Source organism: Vicugna pacos, chromosome 6 (assembly GCF_048564905.1).
Source record: "Vicugna pacos chromosome 6, VicPac4, whole genome shotgun sequence".
Classification (NCBI taxonomy): Eukaryota; Metazoa; Chordata; class Mammalia; order Artiodactyla; family Camelidae; genus Vicugna; species Vicugna pacos.
The window spans coordinates 85,604,331-85,627,646 of NC_132992.1; the positions used below are offsets into that span (position 1 = coordinate 85,604,331).

The 23,316-nt window shown below is 43.3% G+C and overlaps 1 protein-coding gene and 1 pseudogene across 2 annotated transcripts; one reads left to right on the plus strand and one right to left on the minus strand.

The window, feature by feature from the left end:
* The first annotated feature begins 15,439 nt into the window (after positions 1 to 15,439).
* LYSET (lysosomal enzyme trafficking factor) lies at positions 15,440 to 17,238 on the plus strand. 2 transcript variants are annotated; one of them, XM_031679350.2, is made up of 2 exons: positions 15,440 to 15,515; positions 16,417 to 17,238. In XM_031679350.2, the coding sequence occupies exon 2, from the start codon at positions 16,433 to 16,435 to the stop codon at positions 16,826 to 16,828; it is 396 nt and encodes a 131-aa protein (XP_031535210.1). In that variant the 5' UTR covers positions 15,440 to 15,515; positions 16,417 to 16,432; the 3' UTR covers positions 16,829 to 17,238. The 2 variants fall into 2 exon arrangements, with proteins under 2 accessions (XP_031535210.1, XP_072819727.1); XM_072963626.1 differs by having other exon boundaries at positions 15,477 to 15,970.
* Positions 17,239 to 20,884: 3,646 nt separating this feature from the next.
* On the minus strand, positions 20,885 to 21,090 carry LOC116281024 (cytochrome c oxidase subunit 8A, mitochondrial-like; annotated as a pseudogene).
* Between the last annotated feature and the right edge of the window lie 2,226 nt (positions 21,091 to 23,316).

Consider the following 23,316-nt stretch of genomic DNA (forward strand, 5'->3'; position numbering starts at 1 on the left):
CGATAATGTCAGTGACTCAAATAATGGCCCATTATGCAAAAAAAAAAATTCAAGTTGAAAATACATCTTTCTCCCATGAAACAACATACCAGTGATTCACAGTGATTCAGTTTCAGTAAAACACTATTCATCACGTTGATTTAATGTTAATTTGAAGTTCATGACTTTTTGTTTGTATTCTTAATTTATTTTTGTTTAAAAGCTGGGCAGCATATAAATTTTCTAATGGGGAAAATGTAACAATTTTGTTTTTCTTCCTTTTTTTCCCTGCCTTGAAAAGATTCAACACAACCTAGGAAGGGAGTCCCCGCCTCCCCCAGCACATAACCCCAGGGCAAATATTTCTGAATATTTCCTTTCCCTTTCCAGTAGTAGATGAAGAATGAGTCCTTCCAATCCTCAGGGTGAGAGAAACCAGTTTTTCAATGGGTAACAATTTAGTGTTCAGTTTCATTGGACACTAAGAGTCCACCAGGGAAAAGAGAGTAGGGCTTTTGTGAGAAGGGACTGAGCAGGAAGGACTGCGTGTGAAGCACTGCTGAGGGCCCGCGGGCCGTGCTGGAACCTCACCAGCTTCCACCGGGAGGCTCTGGATACAGACGCCTCTGTTGTCTACACACAGGAAGGATCAGGTTCTGGGCAGGGACAACTCCCAGCGATGTCACAAGACTGTGCTCTGTTTCCATATGACTATGCACTGCAGACGCGTCTTTGAAATGCTCCAGGACCCCTGAGGCCCAAAGGGCACACCTGGCCACCCAGAGGCAGGGATGGGAGGAGGTCCCAGGGCCGTACTTAGTTGGGAAATGACATACTTGAGCTGGAAGCCCCCAACTTGGGACAGTGATTGACAGCAATCCAGTCACCAATAAACACAGCAGGAAAACACTCCTGAGGAAGGGCGCTGCCCCACCACTGCTGGTACACAAGAGGGCACGCGGCAGAACGCCTGGGGGTGCTGAGGAATCTGGGGGCTGGGACCAACCGTGGTTCCAAGACAACACAGACAAGAGCTTCCAGGAGCAGAAAAGATGTCCCTTCTCCCTTCCTCCCTGCCAGTCTTTCTTTAGAGGGGCTGGACCTGACAGAAAGCCAGCTGGTCAAGGTCTGGAAAGTGGTTTTCAGAGTCCCAGCCCCAGAGCAGGTAGATGTGTGGGCTTGGGACTGAGAGACACTGGGCCAGAGGCCACCAAGCCACGTTTAAGGCCAGAGAAGAGTTAATTAACATCCTGTTTTTCATTCCGGAGTCTGAGTTGCAAGCCACCGAAGTCACTCTGGCTTATTGAAACTGAAAAGGAACTGACCAAAGGCTCACGGAACTGGCTTGAGAACTGAGATTAGAAATGGGGCCAGAAACACAGTCCAGAACCAGACCAGAAAGGACAGTGCTGCTGTCTATCACCTGATTATGCTGCCGAGATGTGAGAGAGTCTGTTACTTTCCAGGAAGGATTCCCTCTCTGCTCTTCCGGCCCATGCCTCCCTGCCCTGCTGACTTTGAACTTGGCCATGTGACCTGCACTGACCCACGGAATATGGGCAAAGAGCCCGTGTGCCCTTTCTGAGCAGTGTTTCTGCCCAGCTCTTGTGCTCCTGCCATCTGGCCTGAGAAGAGCGTCCTCTAGGGAGCAGCTGTTCCTCCACCCCAGCTCTGGGAAGACCGGGAGCACTCCTGAACCCGGCCAGCAGCCTGGAGCCCATCCTGTGGGAGCACAGAGGAAACCAGCCGGAGCGCAATCCACCAACAACCCAGCCACAGAATTGTCAGTGAGAAATGCACGTTTGCTGTTGCAAGTCATGGAGATTTGGGGGCACTTGTTACTACAGTAGAAGCTGACAAATACATATGACCAGCCAGAAGAATCTCTCCTCCCCTGCTTCTTTACAAAAGGGCTGCAACTCCAGATACAAAATCCTATGTGGGGTGTCCATTGGCGAAGCCCAGCTCACACACCTGTGTGTACCTGACAGGGATACGGGGGAAGTGTCTTTCAGGTGTTTTCATTTTCTATAGAAGTAGGTGGACTCCATATCCTTTGTACCCCAGTCAGACTCAGGGTGGGTGCTCTGGGTTGAGTAATATCCTCCGAGAAGTCATGTCCATCTGGAACCCCAGAACGTGATCTTATTTGACACAGGGCCTTTGCAGAGGTAATTGGTTAGGATAAGGTCACGAGGACTGGGTTAGGGTGAGCCTTAGTCCAGTGACTGGTGTCCTTATAAGAAGTGAAAACTGAGACTTAGAGCAATAACACAGGGTCAAGTCCATGTGACCGCAGAGGCAGAGGTTGGGTGATGTGTCTACAAGCCAAGGAAGGTGGAGAATGGCTGGCCACCACCGGAAGCGGGGAGGAGGCATGGAACTCACCCTTCCCTGGGGCCTTCAGAGAGAGCACGGCACTGCCGACACCACGCTTTTGTACTTTGAGCCTCCAGGACTGTGAGAGGATACATTACTGATATTTTAAGCTACCGAGCGGTGGTACATGGTTGCAGCAGCCCTAGGGGACTGAGGCAGCGGGCAGATCCTCAGCTATAGGAAGGCGAGATGAAAACTACCCGCCTCCAACAGGGAAAGTAAATTCCCTTTTCTCATACTCATTTCAGCAATATTCTGAAACAATAATTCAAGGGGAGAATTCTCCAATGTTTCTTCTTTAAAAGCAGTTTGAACATCAGCTTAAGGGAGTGCAGTAAGGGCGTCCCCTGGGCCCTGTGGCCCCTGCACAAGGAATTTGGTATTTTGGGTCCCTGCCTTTTCCTGGATCCCATGTGGTTCAAAGACAATTTTGCCTGGATAGGGTTACTCAAGACCCTTGGGTGCAAAAAAAGATGCCTCTTCAAAAAGTCTGAATTTCAGAGAACAAGGGCTGCTGTAGGGACAGAACGCCTAGGGCTGGAGTCTGGTTGACCTGAGCTGATTCTGTTAGACTCCAGGTCACATCCGCAGCCTTTCTAGCAAAGGCTGGTACTACCTATTGGACCCTCTCGAAGCCATTGTGAAATAGTGTAGGGAATATAAAGGTGTTTCTTACGTGTCTTTTTTAACACTGGAGTTTCAACAAGGCTATGGTGTGGAGAAAAGGGAGGGGCCGCTTTAATTAAGAGACCTGAGAGGCATAACAACCGAGGGTCATGTGTGGTCTTTGTTTGGATCCTGATTCCAATAAATCAACTATAAGATCTTTTGGACATAATCAGGGAAATTTGAATATGAACTGGGTATTAGATGGTACCAAGTCATTAGGGAAACTTTTGTCAGGTGATACTGGCATTATAAGAAAAGCTTTGTTTTTTTTCAGAAGTACACATTGAAGTTTGTAGAGACAAAATACCATCATGTTTGGAATATGCTTTAAAAACATTATATAATAGACTGAAATTTTACCATTGCTTTTAGGTAATGATTTCTAGCAGCCTGTCTACCTGCTCTGAGTCTGAGACTGTTTTGAAAACAAGCATATAATATTGTAACAAAGGGAAGAAGCAATAAAGCTATTTGAAAAAATACTTAAAACCATTGGAGAGACATTTGGTTAAACACTGTATGTTAAACACATGTGTTTATCTCTATTTCTACCTGAAACTCATCCAAGGATAAGCCTACAGAACGAGGAGAAGGAGGTGCATTGGCTGCCAAAGGGTGTAACAGGTTGAATAATGGCCTCTAAAGAAAGTAGGTCCTCATCCCTGGAACCTGTGAATAATGCCTTGGAAAAAGGAGCCTTTGCAGATATGATCAAGTTAAGAACTTGGGGTCAGAGAGATTATCCTGGATTATCCAGGCGGCCTGAAATGTAATCACAAGTGTAATTATGAGAGGAAGCAGAGAGGGATTTGACAGACACAGAGGAGAAGGCCGTGTGAAGATGGGGCAGAGAGAGGTTTAAAGATGGTGTCCTTAAAGACTGGAGTGATGTGACCACAAGCCAAGGAATTCCAGCAGCCACCAAAGCTTAGGAGGCAAGAAATGGATTCTAATCTAGAGCCTTCGGAGGGAGGGTAGCCTGCTGACACTTTGGTTCTGAATCAGTGAAACTGAGTTTGGGCTTCTGGCCTCCAGACTTGTGAGAGAATAAATTTCTGTTGTTTTCCGCCAGCAAGTTTGTTGAAGTAATTTGTTATAGCAGCCACAGGAAACATACAAAGAGTTTGGCTGAAAGTCATGTAAAGGAACAGGACACCGGGAGCCTGACCTTACGCTGTGCTGCCCCCCAGCCCCCCGCACCGTGGCAGGAGATAGAAGGTTATTCTCTGGACAATGTAAACTTAAGTCAGAGATGCTTCTGACTCAGGGATGTCAGACACAGTGTGGGTTAAGGGGAGGCTCCTGATGGGAAATCAGAAGAGTAATGAGGGTCCACATTCCCCACAGGGAGACCCAGGGCCTTGGCTTCCCATCCGGCTCCTGCAATGTAAGTATTCAGGCTTATTCCCCTTGGGCAGAAGATGAAAGGGCTGTTCCCTGGAGAAACTGAAAAGCCTGACAGAAAAGACCTTCAGCTGCCGAAATTTGGGGTCACCCAAAAAGCTGACCTGCTGTCCTATCACCCTGTGGTGAATCCTCGAGCTCCATCCATGAAAACAGCGCTTACAATCAGGTATTCAGTGCTTCACTTTCAGATGAGAATTGACAGCTAAGGAGTATCACATATTTGAGAACATACCACACATTTTCCAGACTCATTTGAGAAAAGCTCCCAATGTGGAAGAGAACAAAACAAACAGAGAAAAGAAACTTGGACTCAGGGGTACCCGTAAATGGAACATAAATATCATAAGATGCAGCCCCCATGGCTTCCAGCCCAGTGAGGGGCTCAGGACAGACGTTCCTGGATCCTTATCCAAGGGGTGGGTCTGTTTGGGGGAAACAGGAGCAAGGTAGGAGACTAAAAAAACCCTCTGACTAAAACCAACAAACTGGGATCAATATCCTGAGTGATAATAAAGGATAATGAGCTATTGAGACAGATGGCATTTTCCAATTTGTATATATCCCATTCCACATGTTCTTCTCACAACAGTGGGGTCTGTGCTCTTTCCTTAAATCCTTAAATCTGGGTGGGGGAGGAGCCTTGACTGCCCAACCAGTAACCAGCGAGTGCAGCAGAAGTGATGCTATAGGTCTCCAGAGGCTGGGTCATAGAGAGGGTACAGCTTCTGCCTGACACTTGGGATGTTGGCCCTGGGGACCCGACCACAGTGCTGTGAGGAAGCCCAGGCCACGTGGAAAGGCCTGGTAGACAAAACCCTGTGTTGTGGCAGACAGCACCACCCCAGCTAGGCCCTGAGCTGACCTGGGCATCAATGGCCAGACACGGGAGCGAAGAGACTTCAGATGACCCTAAGTCCCCTGCCTCAGAGTCTTCTCGCTGAGGCCCAGATAGCATGCAACAGAGACAGGTCATCCCCTCTCAGCCCTGTCTGAATTCCTGATACAAAGGAACTGAGACATAATAAGTGATCATTATTGGTTTAGGCTGTTAACTTTTGAGGTTAGTTAGGCAAAAATAAAACCATAGCATATCATTGGTAGTATTGGTAATACAGACATAAAATAAGAATAGAAAAGGAATAAAAGTGGAATAAGCCCAGGATGGATGAGGGAGAACGGAACGCAGTAACTGAATTTAAATTCAACAGAAAGGCCAGTAGAGGGTGCTGAGGAAGTGGCTTGGCTCCGGTCACATGCTCACCTTGCACGAATGTGACTCAAAGATCAGTTTAAGTCTGGGTCACGTCCCCATATCAAAATTACGGCTAAGCTATGGCAGAGGGAATCCCCAGACAAAGCCGGGGCTATTTCTGGAAGAAGAGAGAGTAAACACAGTGTTTAGTACAGAGGTCCTGGGGAATGTGTATATTTCTTCAGTCGCTCTGCTCTCAGCTGGACCCAAACTGGGATAAGCCACTTAGAGAAAAAGCCTGTCTTTTGAGCACCCCAGGCAAGGCCATTCTCCGAACACAGGAGGAGCCGCCTCCAGCTGGCTGGGACTGGCACATCTGCCCCCTATGGAAAAGCAGCTGAGCCCTTGCTCTGCTTAATGCATTATAAATTACTCTAAAAAATGAGAGAATAGAGTTGGCCTCTTAGAATTTATCTTTTATGCTTTTTTTTTGTTTTATTTTACTTACTTAAGAATCTGTAAACATTACACCGATAGGAATATATAGGAAAAAAAGCAGAAACTTCACTTTTTAAAAAAGGATAAAATTGCACATAATTCTGACACCCAAAGATAACTACTGTTAACATTTTGATGTGTACTTTGCCTGGTTTTTCTTTACAAATATATTTATGTGTGTTTATCAACATAAAAATGAGTTTGTTCCATAAACACTGTTATTCTGGGCTATTTTCACTTAATAGTAGGTTGTAAAGCTATCTGTATACAAAAACAAATCCTTCTGTTAGGCTGAACCATACGAAATAACAAGATTCAACCAATTTTGAAGTACGAAAACAGCAACTGCTTATGGTTCCACACAGTACAATTCTGTTTCAGCTACTGCAGTTTTAAAGCCCTTTGGGCATGGCATAATTTACTCAACCTATCACTTATTATTGGGCATTTATATAGTTTCCAATTTTTTCACAATGCTAAAAAATATTGCAATGGAAAACTCTTTCAGCCCATTCTTTGTGACCATTCTTACTTAGTATCTCGGGGTACATTTTTATAAACGGAGTACATTAGATTAAAGGAATACACATGTTAAAAGCTTTTATTTCCTATTGAAGGTATAGTTTCTGAGAAGCCGGAGTTGGTTGGACAAGGTAAGTCTTCTCCCTTCTCCCAGGAAGGTGGAGTGCCAGGGGCCCAGGGGTTATTGCTTCTCCTTAAAGGGCAGTCAAAAGGGAAGGAGGTGAGATCAGAAGGGAATCGGAAGCTGAGAAACAGCTGGGCATTCACTGCTTGGAGCAGAGAGAGATTGAGGAGGTAATCGTGCCTCTAAAAAGCTGAACACATGCTGGTTGTAAAACCTAAGAGGGCCCATGGCAGCCTTGAGAAGGGACGAAGAACGAATCTGTGTTTATTGCTCTGATAAGTGAAAGAGTTAAATTAGAGACAAGGAGTGAAATGGAGGATTTTTTCCTTTTAACCAGGATTTAGTCGAGGAATTTTATCATTTAAAGGCAAAATATAAAGTAGAAGTAACAAAAGTATAGACTTTTTTTATAAAAAATAAACAAAACACCTCAGCAGCTGTCATAGCCTCTACATTGGCCCTAAGTATTCTCACCTCCTGGAATTCACACTTGTGTGCAATCTCCTCTCCTTGAGTGTGGGCTGGACCTATTGACTTGCTTCTAATGAACAGAATATGGCGGAAGTAGTGGATGCCACTTTGGAGATAACATTATAAAAAGACTGCGGCTTCCGTCGTAGGTGTTCTCTCATTCTGTCTTGGATTGCCTATTCCTGGTGGAAATGGTGGAAATGAGCCACCGTGTCAGAGGCAGCTGTGTTGAGCGGCCCCCGTGGGACAGCTTGGGCTCCCAAGAGCTGGCCACAGCCTTGGCCGACACCTCTGTCAGAGAGCCAGAACCTCCCACTTAAGTCGCTCCCAGGTTCTCGATCCACAGATCAACTGTTTTTAGCCCCTACATTTGGGGGCAATTTGCTGTGCAGCAATAGAGAACAGTGTAGTAGCTCCCAGCGCTTTACAGTATGCATTTGTTTGGTCTTCACAAAGACCCTATAAGGAAGTGCCATTACTATCTCCATTTTTCAGCTGAAGAAACTGAAATCCAAGAAGGATTAATAAACGTGCCCAAGGTCATAGAGTTAGAAAATGGTGAAGCTAGAATCTGAACTGAGGTATTCTGGTCCCAGAGCCACGCTCACATAAATAAAGATTTTAAAACAGCTGCTCACCTTTCATTGGATAGAAATGCATAATTTGCCCATGCCTAAAACATGCAGTTTGGCAAAGGGTACGGAATCATATTAAACTAATCAAGATTTACTGCCTCCACTTCCTACAGGGGCTGGGGAAAGGCTGGGTTTCCCCTGAAATTCATAGTTCTGTAAAGTGGGCAAACAGATCTGGCTTTAGATCCAAAAGAGGAAGGGGACTAATGGTTGCTGGGTAGTAGCTAAAAATTCTTTCCTCTGCAGACTAAGCCAGATTGTATTGTTATTTATTTTGGAGGAAGAGAGTGGGGAGTGGTGATGGATAGGGCTTCAGGTTATATGGTCAGAACCTGGTTCACCAATGATTTTACTCATGAAGTCATACCCACTCTTGAAGTGGCGCTAGTTTAGTTCTGGCACAGTGGGTTAGTGTCCTGGCTCTAGAACAGACAGATCTTGGTAGCTTCTGGCTGTGTGACTCTGGGCAAGCCACTTTACTTATCCAAAGGTCTGTCTCCTTATTTGAAATTAGGGATATAAGTAGAATTGTCAGAGTTCAAAGAGGTAACATATGTAAAGCATTTAGCACCATGCCTGGCACATAGGAAGAGCTTAATAAAAGATAGCCATGATTATTATTATACATCATATTGTATATCAGTGTCTATTATATATATACATATAATTGTCATTATATATATTATTACATCAGAGCACTACTGATTAGTTAAGAAATATTTATTACCTTCCAAGTATGAAACACCATGTTGGGCTTATAGGGGGATATAATACACCATGATAGCAGGGGAAACAGAATCTAGTTGGGGTGTTAGAAAGCACACTCGTCAAAAGATATCCCGATATTTGGAAACACATGTTAAGTGACAAATATTAGGCATGTTAAGAATTTAGAGTCAGTTTTTACATTAAGGATATTCATATAAAGATAATTAGAAGACGTTTTGAGTTACACAGTTTTAGAGTTATAAGGGATCATAGATTTTGTAGGTAAGTAAACTGAAGTCCAAGGGGAATTAAGTGCTTTTACAGCAGGTCATAGAGTAAGCCAAAGCCAGGCTCAGATTTGGGTTCAGGTTTGGGTTCTGCCTCTAACTAGCTGTGTGTCCTTGAGCAAGCCAGTCACCATCTCTGAGCTGCACTTGGCATATGGGCAATATTCTATTATTTCAGACCAAAGCCTTCTGACTCCTAACCCTCTCCCCGAACCAGGGTGGTGACTAAGAGCTTTACAACCCTTCTTTACACTGAATTACTTACTATACCGGTCATGTGGTAATCCACGTGTACATAAGAAAACTGACACCTCTGAAAGCAGAGTTAGGCTTGCTGGTAGCAGAGGCAGGAGACTGATCGTGTGGGAAAGCTACGATAGTTAAGGATGACTACTCTTGACCTAAACGTCGTTCTCTTTAAAATAAGAGGCTTTCAGAAGTTGATCTCTAAAACCATCTAGTTTCCAATTTTGTGAAATGCTCTGGCTGGGAGTGAAGCGGAATCACTAAGGATGTTCTCACTTGTATGGCTAAGGTCAGGGCTCTCCGACAAGGTAGTCAGAAGATTCTAGAAGGAACATGGATCGAGGAAGTCACTGTCCCAGATTATTTGAATATTTTTTTCCACATAAAGTCTTGAGAAATTTTCCAGTCTTTGAGAGGGGCAGGTACGATGCCACATACGTAAGAGAGAATGTTTCCCGACTTTGGCCTGGCTGAGGCCTAACCTGAGTGCTTACTGCCACCTGGTGGTGTTTAGATGAATAACAATTTTTAGGAATGGCAGGCACTCCTGTTACCCCCATTGACTCATTTCACTGGCTGGCTTCCCAGGTCGTTTGCTATCTGCTTGCGCATGTATGTGTGTAAGTATCTATGTATCTTTTTCAATGACTGTCCTAGTTTAGAATAGTTTTAGATTTACAGAAAAGTTACAAAAATAGTAGAGTTTGTGTATGCTCGTGTAGTTTCCCCTTATTAACCTGGTAACTTTCATTACCATAGTATATTTGTCACCCCCAAGAAACCAATATTGGGCTGTTACTATTAACTAAACTTTAGACTTCACTTTTCCACTAAGGTCCTTTCTGTTCCAAAATCCCTTCCAGAATACATTTACATTTAGTTATCAGGTCTCTTTTCTCTGGTCTGTGACAGTTTCTCAGTCTTTTCTTGTTTTTTACCGTCTTGACATTTTTGAGGAGTGTTGGTCAGGAACTTTGCAGAATGTCTGTCAGTGTGGGTTCGTCTGGTGGTTTTCTCCTGAGTAGGCTGGGTTATGGATTCTGAGGGCGTGAAGTGCCCATGTCATTGCACCGTATCAGGGACACATACCATCAATGTGACTGAACACTGTTGTTAACTTTGACTCAGCAAGCTAGTCCTTGCCAGGTTTCTCCACTATAAAGTTACTATTTTCCCACCTCATACTCTATTCCTAAATTCAGTCCACACTTAAAGGGGGATGGGAATAAACCCTCACCTCCTAAAGTGGGGAACATCCATACAAATGACTTGAAGTTCTTCTCTAAGGAAAAGTGGACTCTTCTCCCACATTTACTTACATCAGCATGAACTCATGGATATTTATTTTATACTTTGGGTTATAACCCAATACTATTCATTCTTTCCCCTCAAATTGCAGCTTTCGCCAGTGGGTTCTCTTTCAGGCTGGCTTCTGTTCCTTTGACATGCCACCTGATATTTTGCTTTATGAGCACTTCTTTTGCATATTTATTTTTCATTAAAAGAAACAACACATTTAGGAAACAAAAGAAAATTCAATTACCCTTATATTTCCATCATCCCAACAGAACTAGGTAGTTTTTTAGTGTTCATTTGTTTTTGGAACATAGCTTTTAAAGAACATATATTTCATGACTTCACATGATTTCATACTCACAACTGACATTTTTTTTTTTTTTTACAGTTCTGTGGTGTTTACCAGATGCATGTCAGAACACCTTAAGAAAAGCTCTCTGGAGTCAGGCTATTTGCTCCCCTCCCCCCCGCAATACTGAATCTTTAAGCCTCAAGCCTCTCATCCATAAGACAGGAAATGATGGTGCTTTACACAGGTTTCTGTGAGGAGTTAACAAGGCAACACAGAGTAAGTAGATTAAGAGCAAGGACTCTGGAAATAGATGGCCAGAGTGTAAATCCTGACCCTGCCACTTATTAGTTAGGAAACCCTGGGCAAGTTACTAACTTCTCTGTGCCTCAGTTTCACCTATAAAATAGGAAAATGAAAGGCCTTACTTCTCAGTATTGTTGGAGGATCAAATGTGTTCAACAGTGCTCAGCGCTTAGTCAATAGCAAGTGTTCAGTGTCAGCTATTACTGACTCTGGATAGACCTCCACGGTAGGGATTATACCCTAAATTTAATTATACAATCTAACCCCCCTCCCCACTCAGTGCCTCACACACAGGAGAGGTGCAACATTTATTAACACCTTTGTGTGCACATATACACTGTATCTGTGTATCAGCAAAATGCAGCTAATGACATTTCCTGCTACTGAGATGGCAAATAAATGACTGTAGGCATATAAACAAGATCAGAATTACACCTTTGAATTTATCCAGAGTCCATATGTCATCTGGTATTTAGCTTCTTTTTCCTCACCTTTACTGAGGTATAATTGACAAGTTAAAATTACATATGAGGGGTACAACATGATGGCTTGATACACATATTTTACCTTCCATAGTGGGAGAACTTATGAGAACTTACAAAGGATGAAACCACGACATTTAGTCAAAGCAGAAACATTATACTATGCCCTTGAATCTAAACCAAAAGTGTACATCCCAAAACTGATCCTTTGGGGTATTGTTACTAGTTATAAAAGACTGATCTTTCAGCAATTTTCCATTTTCTTCATGCTATGACTTTCACTCTTTTTTTTTAAAGACCAAATCACTAACCCATGTCCACCCTCCTGGCTAACCCCTGGGTCTTACAGGTTCTCACACACCCCACTTCTTACAGTGTCTAATTTGCAGTAGTGATTAAGAATGCGTTAGTCCACACTAACGCATACTGACAGTTCATTTATGAAATGTGGTTAACAATCTGTGGTTGATACCCTTATGATTGCTTCTCTTTCTTGGCAGTGGAAGGAACACAGACCTGGCAGTTAAGGTGGAGAACAGGATTCTGAAACTAGCTGTTTCACTGTGAGCAGGTCTTCCTTAACATTTCCCTGCCCATTCCCACAAATGTGAAACTGAGTTTTCCTATATTGCAGAATTTTTAAGAGAACTAAGTGAGAAAGTACATAGTTCAGGCTACCAGGTAGAGGTATGCAGTGTTCCTGTCTTTCCTTTCACCCTCCAGATTCAGAAACTGCTTTACCCGCACTAACTTGTGTGCTGTCTCGTTTCAGTCCACTGTGCTTCGTAGAAGGTCCCACCTGGACTCTCACTTAGAAAACTACTCCCTAACCCCTGGGCACCAGGAATAAAGCGTCCAATGGAATAAGCCTGTGCAAATTCAGTGGTTTTCAGATTTATGCTTTTGGAACCCTTTGTTCAAGTGAAGCCTCTCTTGGAACCTTGATATAAACAAAACAGATAAAAAAAGGTCATTTTATTCACATTCGTTTATAAGTGCACAACTATAATTTTATATCCTATTAAAATATCTAGAACTAGATGTTTTGATGACACATATCAGAAATCTGAGGTTAGAGATGGCAGCTGCAAACTTAGCAACTTCAGCACTTAATTCTGCCTGTTTTGACGGCACAGAAGCAATAAAATTCCGATTTACACATAAAATAATATCTTATCCACTGCTCATGATCTTCCAGATTAATGTAGAGCAATACATACCTAAAAACTATATGTGTAGCAGCACTATTTACTGTAGCCAAGACATGGAAGTAACCTAAATGTCCATTGGCAGGTGACTGGATAAAGAAGTTGTGGTATATACATACACAATGGAGTATCACTCAGCCATAAAAAGAATGTAATAATGCCATTTGCAGCAACATGGATGGACACAGAAATGATCATACTAAGTCAGACAAAGATAAACATCATATAATAATATGTGTAATCTAAAAAATGATACAAATGAACTTATTTACAAAACAGAAATAGACTCACAGACATAGAAAACAAACTTATGGTTATCAAAGGGGACAGAGCAGGGAGGGAGGAGTAAATTAGAAGTTTGGCATTAACAGATACACAGTGTCATATATAAAATAACCAAGGACCTACTATATAACACAGGGCACTATATTCAATGTCTTGTAATAATTTATAATGGAAAAGAATCTATACATAACTGAATCACTTTGCTATTCACCAGAATCTAACACATTGTAAACTATGTTAACATAAACAAATAAACAAAAAAAGAGAAACTACGATACATTATCACATCTGACAGCTACACTTGCACCTATTATCCCCCAAGCTGACAGCTCAAGGAGATCTGGCCAGCATGTGTACCTGAGCCTTACCTGTTCTCTCAAAGTACTACACACGTGTAGTGCTTACACTTTCTGTACAGCTGTGCGTGATAAAAAAAAATTCACAGGGTGAATTTAAATATATAAATACCAGTGCAGAACTATATCCTCCTAGTCAATGACACATTTAGGAGACATTAAATAGGCACAGAAATGACGAAGGATTATACTGAGAACTGCACAAAAATGAGTTACTTGGCAGCACAAGGCAGGGATTGGTTAATGTCTATCACTGGGTATATGGACTGTTCTACCTTCATGCTCTGCTCATTGCCAGGGAGCCCTTCCTGATTCCAAGATTCAGGTGAAAAGGCCCTCTAATCCTGCCTGGAGAAGGTCCTCCTCCTCAGCTGCCTCTTCATCCTTTATCAGTGTCAGTAACTGCAATAAGCCAGGGGCTGAGCCATCCTCTGACAGAGCAAACTTCCCACGCGGGGTTCTGGGGACTGCTCCAGCAATGATTTGGTCTAGGTGGGCCTGATTCACAACTTCTCGCTCAATTACACCTCTCTCTACCAGTTTCTGTAATAAAGGCTCCAGCCTTGGCACGTAAGCAGACAATTTTTCTTCATCCTTTTGGTAAGTAGTCAGATATTTGACCTGCAACTCCCTAGGATTATCGATAACCCCAAACACCTGCTCAAGAGCCTGCAAGCATTCAGGAACTGTAATTAACGGATTGTTTATCTTGAGGACACGAATAATATCAGATGCTGGGCCTCTAAGGCTCTCTAGCCGTCTCCTTCTCTTCTCGGCATCTGATACCTACCATGTCTTCATCATTTGAGTGGTATGAAACAGCCAGGATTCAAATTCTTCTTCCTCTGGTTCCGGAGGATCACTGCCTGAGAATACTCTCAGCTTTTTGTATTCCAAGTATTGCAGAGCAGGCTGAAGGGCCTCACCTAATGCCTGTGCCAACACAGGGGCCCGCATTTCTGGGATCATGTCCTGGTCTAGGCCAAAAGTGTCGTTTCCATATCCCAGAGCTCTGGTAAACTCACACAGTGTCATGCCCTCTCCCTCTAAGAATTCATTTAATCTGCTTAAAAATTCATTATCTGGGTCAGGGGGCTTAAAGATCACTCTTCAGGCACCCCCTTTTTCCTTGGGGACCAGAGCATGACTAGTCTCCTCAGTAAGCCCTATTAAGGCTACCTTCCTGTTCTTGTCCCTCCGGAACGTCCTCCCGAGCAGTCGGTACTCGCCCAAGGGAGCTAAACCAGCTAGTAGGGCCTCCTCGATTTCCGCCACGTTACGGGTCTGGGGGATGTCGGCAATCAACGGAGCTTTCCGAGGGTTCATATCCATCCCTTTACACCAGTCTTCCAAGAGCCTCAGCGTCATGGTGCCCAAAACAACAGATTTAAATGCCAATTTCTCCAGGCCACTGATGCCACCGCAGTTCACAGTACTCCTCCGTGGTACCCTAGTTAAGTCTCGTCAACATCCGGAGTTCAGAAGGGCTGTGAGAACCAAGCAGTCAAGTTAGTTTAAGGTGTCAATGAATAACCCAAGCCCAGAGAAGCCCCACGCACGCGGGCAGACGGCCGGCCCCACTGCGGCAAGCAGCAGTCTTACCCTCCTCTCTCCGCCTCGGGCGCCCCGCAGCGGACGGCGGGGTCCCGCTTCCCCCCGCCGTCATCTAATTGTCCGCGTCTGTGTCCATCGCCGGCGGCCGAGGCGCCAGGGTCCGCTCCCGATTCTTCCCGGGAGGCCAGGCCAAGGAGCGAGAGGGTGGCCTCTCCTCCGCTCGGATGGGGACAGTCGAGAGGGATACCGGGGCTGCGCAGAGGCGCGCGGGGGATGGCGGTCGGCTGATCGCTGCGGCGCTCTTTGAGGAACGACTGGGCGTTCAGAGCGGAGGGCGAAGCACCGGGGGCGAGGCTTTGAGGACGGCTGAAGCGACCAGGCCCAGGCGCCGGCCCACCTGAAGCGTCGCCTCAACACCAGTGCCTCCGCAGTCTCCAGCCGCACCCTAACTAGAGATGTTCGGGGCGCACTGGTAAAAGTGGCACCACAGGGCTGAGGCGCGCTGACGTCGCGAGGGGGCGGGGTCTGAGGGGGCGGGGCATGCACGCTTCCGGCCTGAGCCGGAAGCCCCGACTGTGGCTTCATCCGGGACGGCGCTTGGGCGGGCCAACCCGGAGAGGAGGTGAGATCCGGGACCTGCTCAACTCTACAGGCTCGGCCGGTGGCCGCTGCCCGGCGCTGGGCTCCTGGCGCTGCAAGGCGGAGAGGCCTGGGTCTGGCGCCGTCCGCGCGGCCCTGGTCGCGGCCGGCAGGCGCTGCAGCGCGACAGGGGGCGGGGCCGGCTGCAGGGGAGTCCCGGTTGGCTGGGGAGCCTCCGGGCTGGGCCGGGTGACACAGGGCTGGGTCTCCGGCAGTCGCGTCAAGGGCCGGGCCGCCGCGTGACCGGCTGCAGTCACGCTGTGCTTAATCACAATTAGCTTTTGCTCCTGGCTGCTCGTGTTCCCCATTCTCCCAGCCGGTGACCCCGGAGATTTCTCTTATGGTGGCTTTCTCTGAAATGCCAAAGCCACCCGATTATTCAGAACTGAGTGACTCTTTAACGCTTGCCGTAGGAACAGGAAGATTTTCGGGACCACTGTAAGTGTTTAAGAGTTACTGTCTTGGGGGCTCCAACATTAGTTTGACTTGTAGAGCCAAATGTTCATGTCTGAAGCAATACTGTTAGGTCTGAAAGTATCTGAACTGTAAAACTGAAATGTTCCATGCGAAACTATTTCAGTTACAGCTTAAGGGAAGGTGTGCTGGACCTATTTAAGGCAGATACAGTGATTTATTTGTCTGTGGGAGTCACATAAAAAGCACATTCAATATATACTAAAACTTTACTTCCTCATAACTATTACATGAAACAACCTGTAAGTTGTTTACGTTTAATAAATGTAAATTTAATTTAGTTATTTTAAACCTCAAATGTGTTGGAGGGCATTTTAGAGTTCATTGGAAAAAAAGTAAGTACATTTGGAGTAGCTGCCACTGACAGGATTACTAGACACTAACCATAGTTTTTCTTTTTTAACTCGAAGGCACAGAGCATGGAGAATGATGAACTTCCGTCAGCGGATGGGATGGATTGGAGTGGGATTGTATCTTTTAGCAAGTGCAGCAGCATTTTACTATGTTTTTGAAATCAATGAGACTTACAACAGGCTGGCCTTGGAACACATTCAACAGCACCCAGAGGAGCCCCTTGAAGGAACCACATGGACACACTCCTTGAAATCTCGGTTGCTCTCCCTGCCTTTTTGGTTTTGGACAGTTATTTTTCTGATACCTTACCTACAGATGTTTTTGTTCCTTTATTCTTGTACAAGAGCTGACCCCAAAACAGTGGGCTACTGTATTATTCCCATATGCTTGGCAATTATCTGCAATCGCCACCAGGCATTTGTCAAGGCTTCTAATCAGATCAGCAGACTACAACTGATTGACACGTAAAATCGCTCACTTTTTTCCTTACAAGTACAAAACTGCCAGTACTATATGGAGCCTGATCACAAGACTGCAGTTTCTTCACAGATCTCAGGAAGTTGTGGTGGGACAGATGTTTTTTAAAAAATGTGATTGGGGGCTGTCTTTATCTGAACAATAAGGAATTTTTAGGTAAAGCCTGAGATACAGTACTACAAAATCATGTTGATGACTTCAGATTTTGGAAGTAAAATTTTACCTGTTATTTGCATTCTTTAGAAACTTGAGTAAGTACCTGGACTCATATTTTTATTCTACTGTGCAACATAGTGATGATTCAGAAATTTTTCCTTTGGGGAAAAAATGAATATGAACATTTCCATTGTGTTTAATGTAAAGAGGTCCAAACATGGTCATAAAATTTAAATTTTATACAATTACTTGGCTTGCTTTAAAATTCTTCAACTAAAACACCAATTCATCCTGTTGTAGTTAAGCCATCTATGTATGCTTGCTTGCTATCAGCTTGTGAGAAATTGGTATAAAATTATTGAGGTGATGGCTGTCTTGATAAGCAAATGTGTTCTTCCTTTTGGCAATGCTACTGGCATTATTAATTACCTTGCATTATTAATGCAACTGTTTTTTAAAAAAAACTACTTGGGAAGAGACTAAACGTTTGAAAGCTGAGAAGTCTAACACATGGAAGAAGATGGGTACATTTAGTCCATCCCCTGGCACATGTGTGATACCCCCCTAAAAGATGCTGTCCAGTCATCATCCTTCTGGTTTTCTTTTCTGCCTGAGGTCTGGTCTTCAGGTGATAGGCTGCATGATCCTTGTACTGCCTCCTTTGCATTTGTACTTACTACCTCATGTCTGGTAACAAAACAAATAACTAAAAAATGGAAATATTAGATTTTAGGATTTTTTTTCTTTTTTTTCTGGGTGAGGGCAAGATATATTTTTATACAGTTATGTCTTTAATACTAGGGAAATGTTTTACACTGACCAATTTTAATAATCATAACATTTTTGATGCTTACTCTGTTGGGCCCTGTTCTTAAGAGTTTTACATGAATTAACTCATTTAATCCTCCCAGCAACTCTATGAGATAAGTTATTGTTATCTAGATTTTACAGTTAAGGAGCATATGGTGAAGAAGTTAAATTACTTGCCAAAGGTCACACAGCTAAGAAGTTATAGTCAGAGTTATAACCTGGCATCTGATGCCTTTGTTCCTAAATCACTGAGCTGGAGTGCTGCTCACAAACGACAAATGTTTCAGCACTGGGTATTGTCTGCCTAACCATGCTAAAGAATGGAAAAGAATTAAGAAAGGTTTTTCTCAGTTTGTATGAGCTACTGAAAATCTAAAAGTTTTCCAGCAACCTCAACCTTTACTTTAAGTTTGACCAGAATGGAAGGCTGATCATTCCACAGCAAGATTTTACTGGAAAGGTAAAGCAGGTACCCTTGTAACTCAAAAGTGGCACAATCAGATCCTTCTGCAATTAATCTCATTTCTCTCCTTTACTACTTCCAGAGGTCTAGTTACTGAAATGATACAGTTTTTGCTAAAATATACTGAATCTCCAAATTAAGCAGGAGTTTGAAATCTGTGTTTCTGCAAGGGTCAGATAACCAAATGACTTGTTATCTTTTGAGTACTTAGTAAAAGTATGCATGCTGCAGACACTGTTTTATGAGTGATACACATTCCTTCTGCACTAGAGTCCTAAGAGGCAGGTATGTACTGGTACTAGTGCCAATTTACAGAAGAGAGAAATAATGAAAACCTGAAGCATTAGTAGGAATTAATAACTTGCCCAATGGTCAAACAGCAAGTGGAAAGGCCAGAATTTGAACCTAGGATGTCTGGCTTCAGATCTCTAGCTCTATCATTCCACTATACTGCTTCTCAAAAACAGGATAATTTTGGGAATCATGCATTGGTGTTTTTGTTTTGGTTTAAGGCCATGAGTGGGTCGAACTGTGGATGAGTATTAGAATCACTCAAGGAAATAAACAAAAAGCAAAGCAAAACTCCTCACATAAAAATGCCAGGGTCCCTTCTCAACCAACTGTAACAACCCCTGGGGGAGAGGCTCTGTTTTTCTCATATCTGAGCAATTTCTTGTTTTATCTGCTTTGTCTTGGTGCAGTGATAGTTTGGAAATGATTTAAGAAAACCACTTCAATTATTTCATTTTATAAATGCTTGATATAATGCAAGGCTTGTAAGTTTGCTATTTGTCTTGTAAAGCAGTAACTCCTTGTTAATGAAGTAGACTTTCTTATACTTCAAATTCTAGTATTTTGGGATTTGGTAAGTAAACGCTCAGTCCACCTTTTTCTTTCAAGATTATATTGCCTTGGTAGTAGAAATATTAAAATAATTAGAGTAGGAGTAATACAGTATTTCCGGATGTAATCGCAAAGGTTTAGACTGCAGGGTTAATCTGTTTTTTTAATTTAGACATTTTTTGAGGGGGGGGACTTAATTAGGTTTGCTTTATTTATAGAGGAGGTTCTGGGAATTGAATCCAGGACCTCATGCATACCAAGCATGCACTTTACTGTTTGAGCTATACCCTCCCCCCTTTAATTATTTTGGAATTAATTATCCAAGTTGTGGATTTTTCCTATTTTGTATATGGCTGTTTAATAGTTCAAAGTGCTCTTCTGGTAAAGAGAGAAAGGTGAAATTAATCTCCTAGCTTTATTAGATTGAGGTGAAGCTTGAAACAGATGGACAGGAAAGTTGTGTATTATAGCAGACCATCACTTACTTCATATTCACATCACAATACAAAAAGCTGTAAATACTTAGGCAGTGACAATGGTAAATATAGAAAGTGCTTCAGGAATTTTAAGGAAGGGACAAGCATCCTAGGATATACAGCTAGTCAATGATATTTGCTTCCAGATATGAGAAAAACAGTTATATGCCCTACTGGTTTAATGAGACATTTCATTTGCAACTGCACCTCAAATGAAGAATACCTTGAGTGTTTTTCCCAAACAGCTCAAAACTGATATTTTTTAAAAGTGCCAGGATAGGAAACAGATCACTGAACTCCAGAAACAAATGTTTAATTCTTGGAGCTTTAATCACCATGTACATTTTCTGGTTTTAAAGATAGCACCAATTTTAAAGTAAAAAACATGATTCCCTAAATTTAGAATTTGACTATATTTCAAATAAAGCTTTTATAACTAATAAGCTTTTCTTTGGGGAAGTGGAATCATCAGATCAAGTGCTCCTACTTGAGTAATAGCACCCATAAAATAATCTAACCTGTATGTCTGTTCACAGTGGGTGGTGTTAAAGTCCTATATTAAGATTATCTGGTGTTGATTTCCTTCTTGATGGATTTAACATCCTCAATCTCCAAAACGCTGGCAGAAAATCTTAGAATACCACATGACTCATTTTTGCATCAAATATGTGCCATCACTTTATAAATTCTCCGACATATTCATAAAGTTCCATATAATTCTGGACCATGGTTGGGAATCCTGCATTGATGTTTTTGTTTTGGTTTAAGGCCATGAGTGGGTCGAACTGTGGATGAGTATTAGAATCACTCAAGGAAATAAACAAAACGCAAAGCAAAACTCACATAAAAATGCCAGCATCCCTTCCCAACCAATTGTATCAATCCCTGGGGGGAGAGGCTGAGGCCATCATGTTTTTGGAGCTCTTCAAACAAGTCTATTAGGGATGAGAGTCACTGGGCCATGGGTTTTTGTGCACTGTAAAGGTTCAACTGTTAGTCATGGGGGCTGTGTTTGTCTTTGTAACAGCACCGAGCAAATATTTTGTGGTAGGCTCACCCCAGCCGTTTGGATTGCACATCTTTAAAGAGGTGTCTATATTCTTTTTTTTTTTTCCAAGGTTTAAATAGACTTTAAGTATGTGGCCCCAAGATGTCAACACGGAGAAACTGAGAGGTCCTGATTGCAGGTCACTGTAACTGAAGGCTATGCTCTAGGGAAGGTCAGACAGGAATGCAGCAGACATGATCAGGACAGACTAGGGGTGGCCAGGTCACAGGTGAGGGAGAGGACAGCTCTCTTTACTCTTGCTTTTTGTAGCTCTCCAGGTGTGCCAAGACCCAGCCTCAGGGCAGGAGGAAACAGGAAGCAGGAGGTGAGCCCAATGGCAACATCTGCAGCCCTGAGCGGCTCCTGTGGTGGTCTGGAATGGATCTGGGCATGCAGCACGGGAATGGCAGGCCCTGCCAGTCAGGCCCCTCAGCAGCAGCGGTGTCCTTGCAGACATGACCACCCCGAGCAGACCGCAGACAGCTGCCAGCCAGAGCCCAAGGTCGGGAATGAGATGTCTGTATTTTCAGATTCTGAGCCCAACTGTCCAAATAATCCTGAATACACTTATATCAGACTTTTGCCTCCCACTGTATCAAAACTGCTCTTATCAAGAAGTCACCAGTCATTTACACACAACTAAACTCAGTGATCAAGTCTCAGTCCTCAAATGCCTTTTTGACACACTCCCTTGTCTTTGAGATCGTTTCTTTGGCTGGCTTCTGGATCAGTACTGCTCAAGAGAACTTTAGTGATGACGGAAATGTTCTATATCTGTGCTGTCTTAAATCAGTAGTCATGAGCCACATGAAATGAGCCCTTGAGATGTGGCTAGCATGACCAAAGAACTGAATTTTGAGTTTTAATTTAAATTTAAACAATCACATGTGGCTAGCAGCTACCATGTATTAACCCAATTTTAGATACTTTCCTGGTTTGCCTTCGCCCTCACCAGCTTCTCCTATCCTCTTCACTGGTTCCTCCTTGCAGATCTGTCCAATTTCTAAATGTTGGCATGCCCTACTTCTCTTTTTCTACGCTTACTCCCTTGCCATCTCAACTGGGCGCACGGCTTTAAGTACCCAAATTTCTAGAACTACCCTTACCTCTCTCCTGAGCACCAGACTTGAATATCGAACAGCCTACTTGATATTTACTAAGCTATCTTACCAGACACCTGAAATTTAACCTGTCTAAAGCCAAGCTGCTGCTCTCTCCACCCAGCAAAATCTGTTCAAGTCCCCAAGTCCACCATCAAATGGTGAGGGGTCGCTTTTAAAATGTTATTATTCCTCTCAAAAATGCTCCAAAAGCATCCTGTCTTGGTATAAATACTGGTCCTTAACATGGCATATAAAGTTCTAAGTAAGTGGCCCTTGAGTTATACTTCATTTTCTAGTAACCCCTCCAACCCTTGCTCCACTCCAGCCACACTGGTCTTCTTGCTGATTCTAGCAACATGCCAGAAAAATGTGTTTCAGGGACTCCAGGCTCAGTGTAACTTCTGCCTGGATGCTTAGCCCTGACCAGCTCCATCACCTTCTTCAGACCTTTGCTCAATTGTCAGTGCAGTGAGGCTGCCTCTGACCACCCCTTTTAAAATTAAGCATCATCTGCCTCCATTTTTCTTGACAGAATTTATCATCATATGACATATTATATATTTTGTCAGAATCTAAACTCCATGAGAGTAGGGATTTTTTGTGCCACGTGTCCAATGCCTAGAACAGTGCCTGGCACACAGTAGGTGCTCAGTATTTACTGCATGAATGATTTTTATTGCCATTCAACAACTTTCTCACTAGGCTGCAAAACAAGCTAGTTACGTGCCAGAGAAAATAAAGATTAAAGTTATTAAGTGCAGAACATAATTTGTCACGTTTTAGGTAAGTTTGGTTCTTAAGCTCTCCCAGTTTTTAGCAAGTAGGGCTATTTTCTTTTCAAGGCCAAGATTTAAAAGGAGTCTCTTGATTTATTTTTGCCAAAATTTCTTGTGATCCTGGCTCTCTTGGGATTTTCCTTATTGATGCAAGAAAAACATATACCACATTCACAAACAAGGTTTTAAGTGGTAGTTAGAGCCTTGAGAAATTCTCAAGTTACAATCATGAAGATAATGGTTTCCTAAGCCACCTAACAGATGCAGCAAGTATCATGCCGACATCGTAGAGCCGTTGCACGCAACTTCAGTACTCTGCCATCAAGGGGCGGTACTCTGGCCCTATAAAGCACTCATTTAAACCAGTCATGTGTTTCTAGAAGTTACTTCTATCCCCAAGAGAGCTTTTGGCATGAGAGTAAATTTCAACTTAAAACTAACCAAAAAGGCCTTGTTGCTGCCTCAACGTGAGCTGCTGCTTTTTAAAAGATTTAAATAGAGGCTTACTGCCTAGCATTTACTTTCCCTGGGCCATGTCTTTAAGGAGAGCAATTCTGATCACAAAGGTCACCCGAGAATTTGAATAGTTAACAGTAGCACTGTGAAATTCTTTTCATACTTTGAGAATAATGCACTGGCTAGAAGGTTAAGGCTAGGACCATCAGTTTTAGAAACATCTCCTCCCTTTTGTGAACGGTAGCCCACCTCATATTTAGCTTGGCTCTCCTAACCTCTTTAGAAGTTGCATGCCACTCCCTCTTCTAACAAAGTAGTAGTCAGATGGGAAAAGTCGATCTTTTGTTT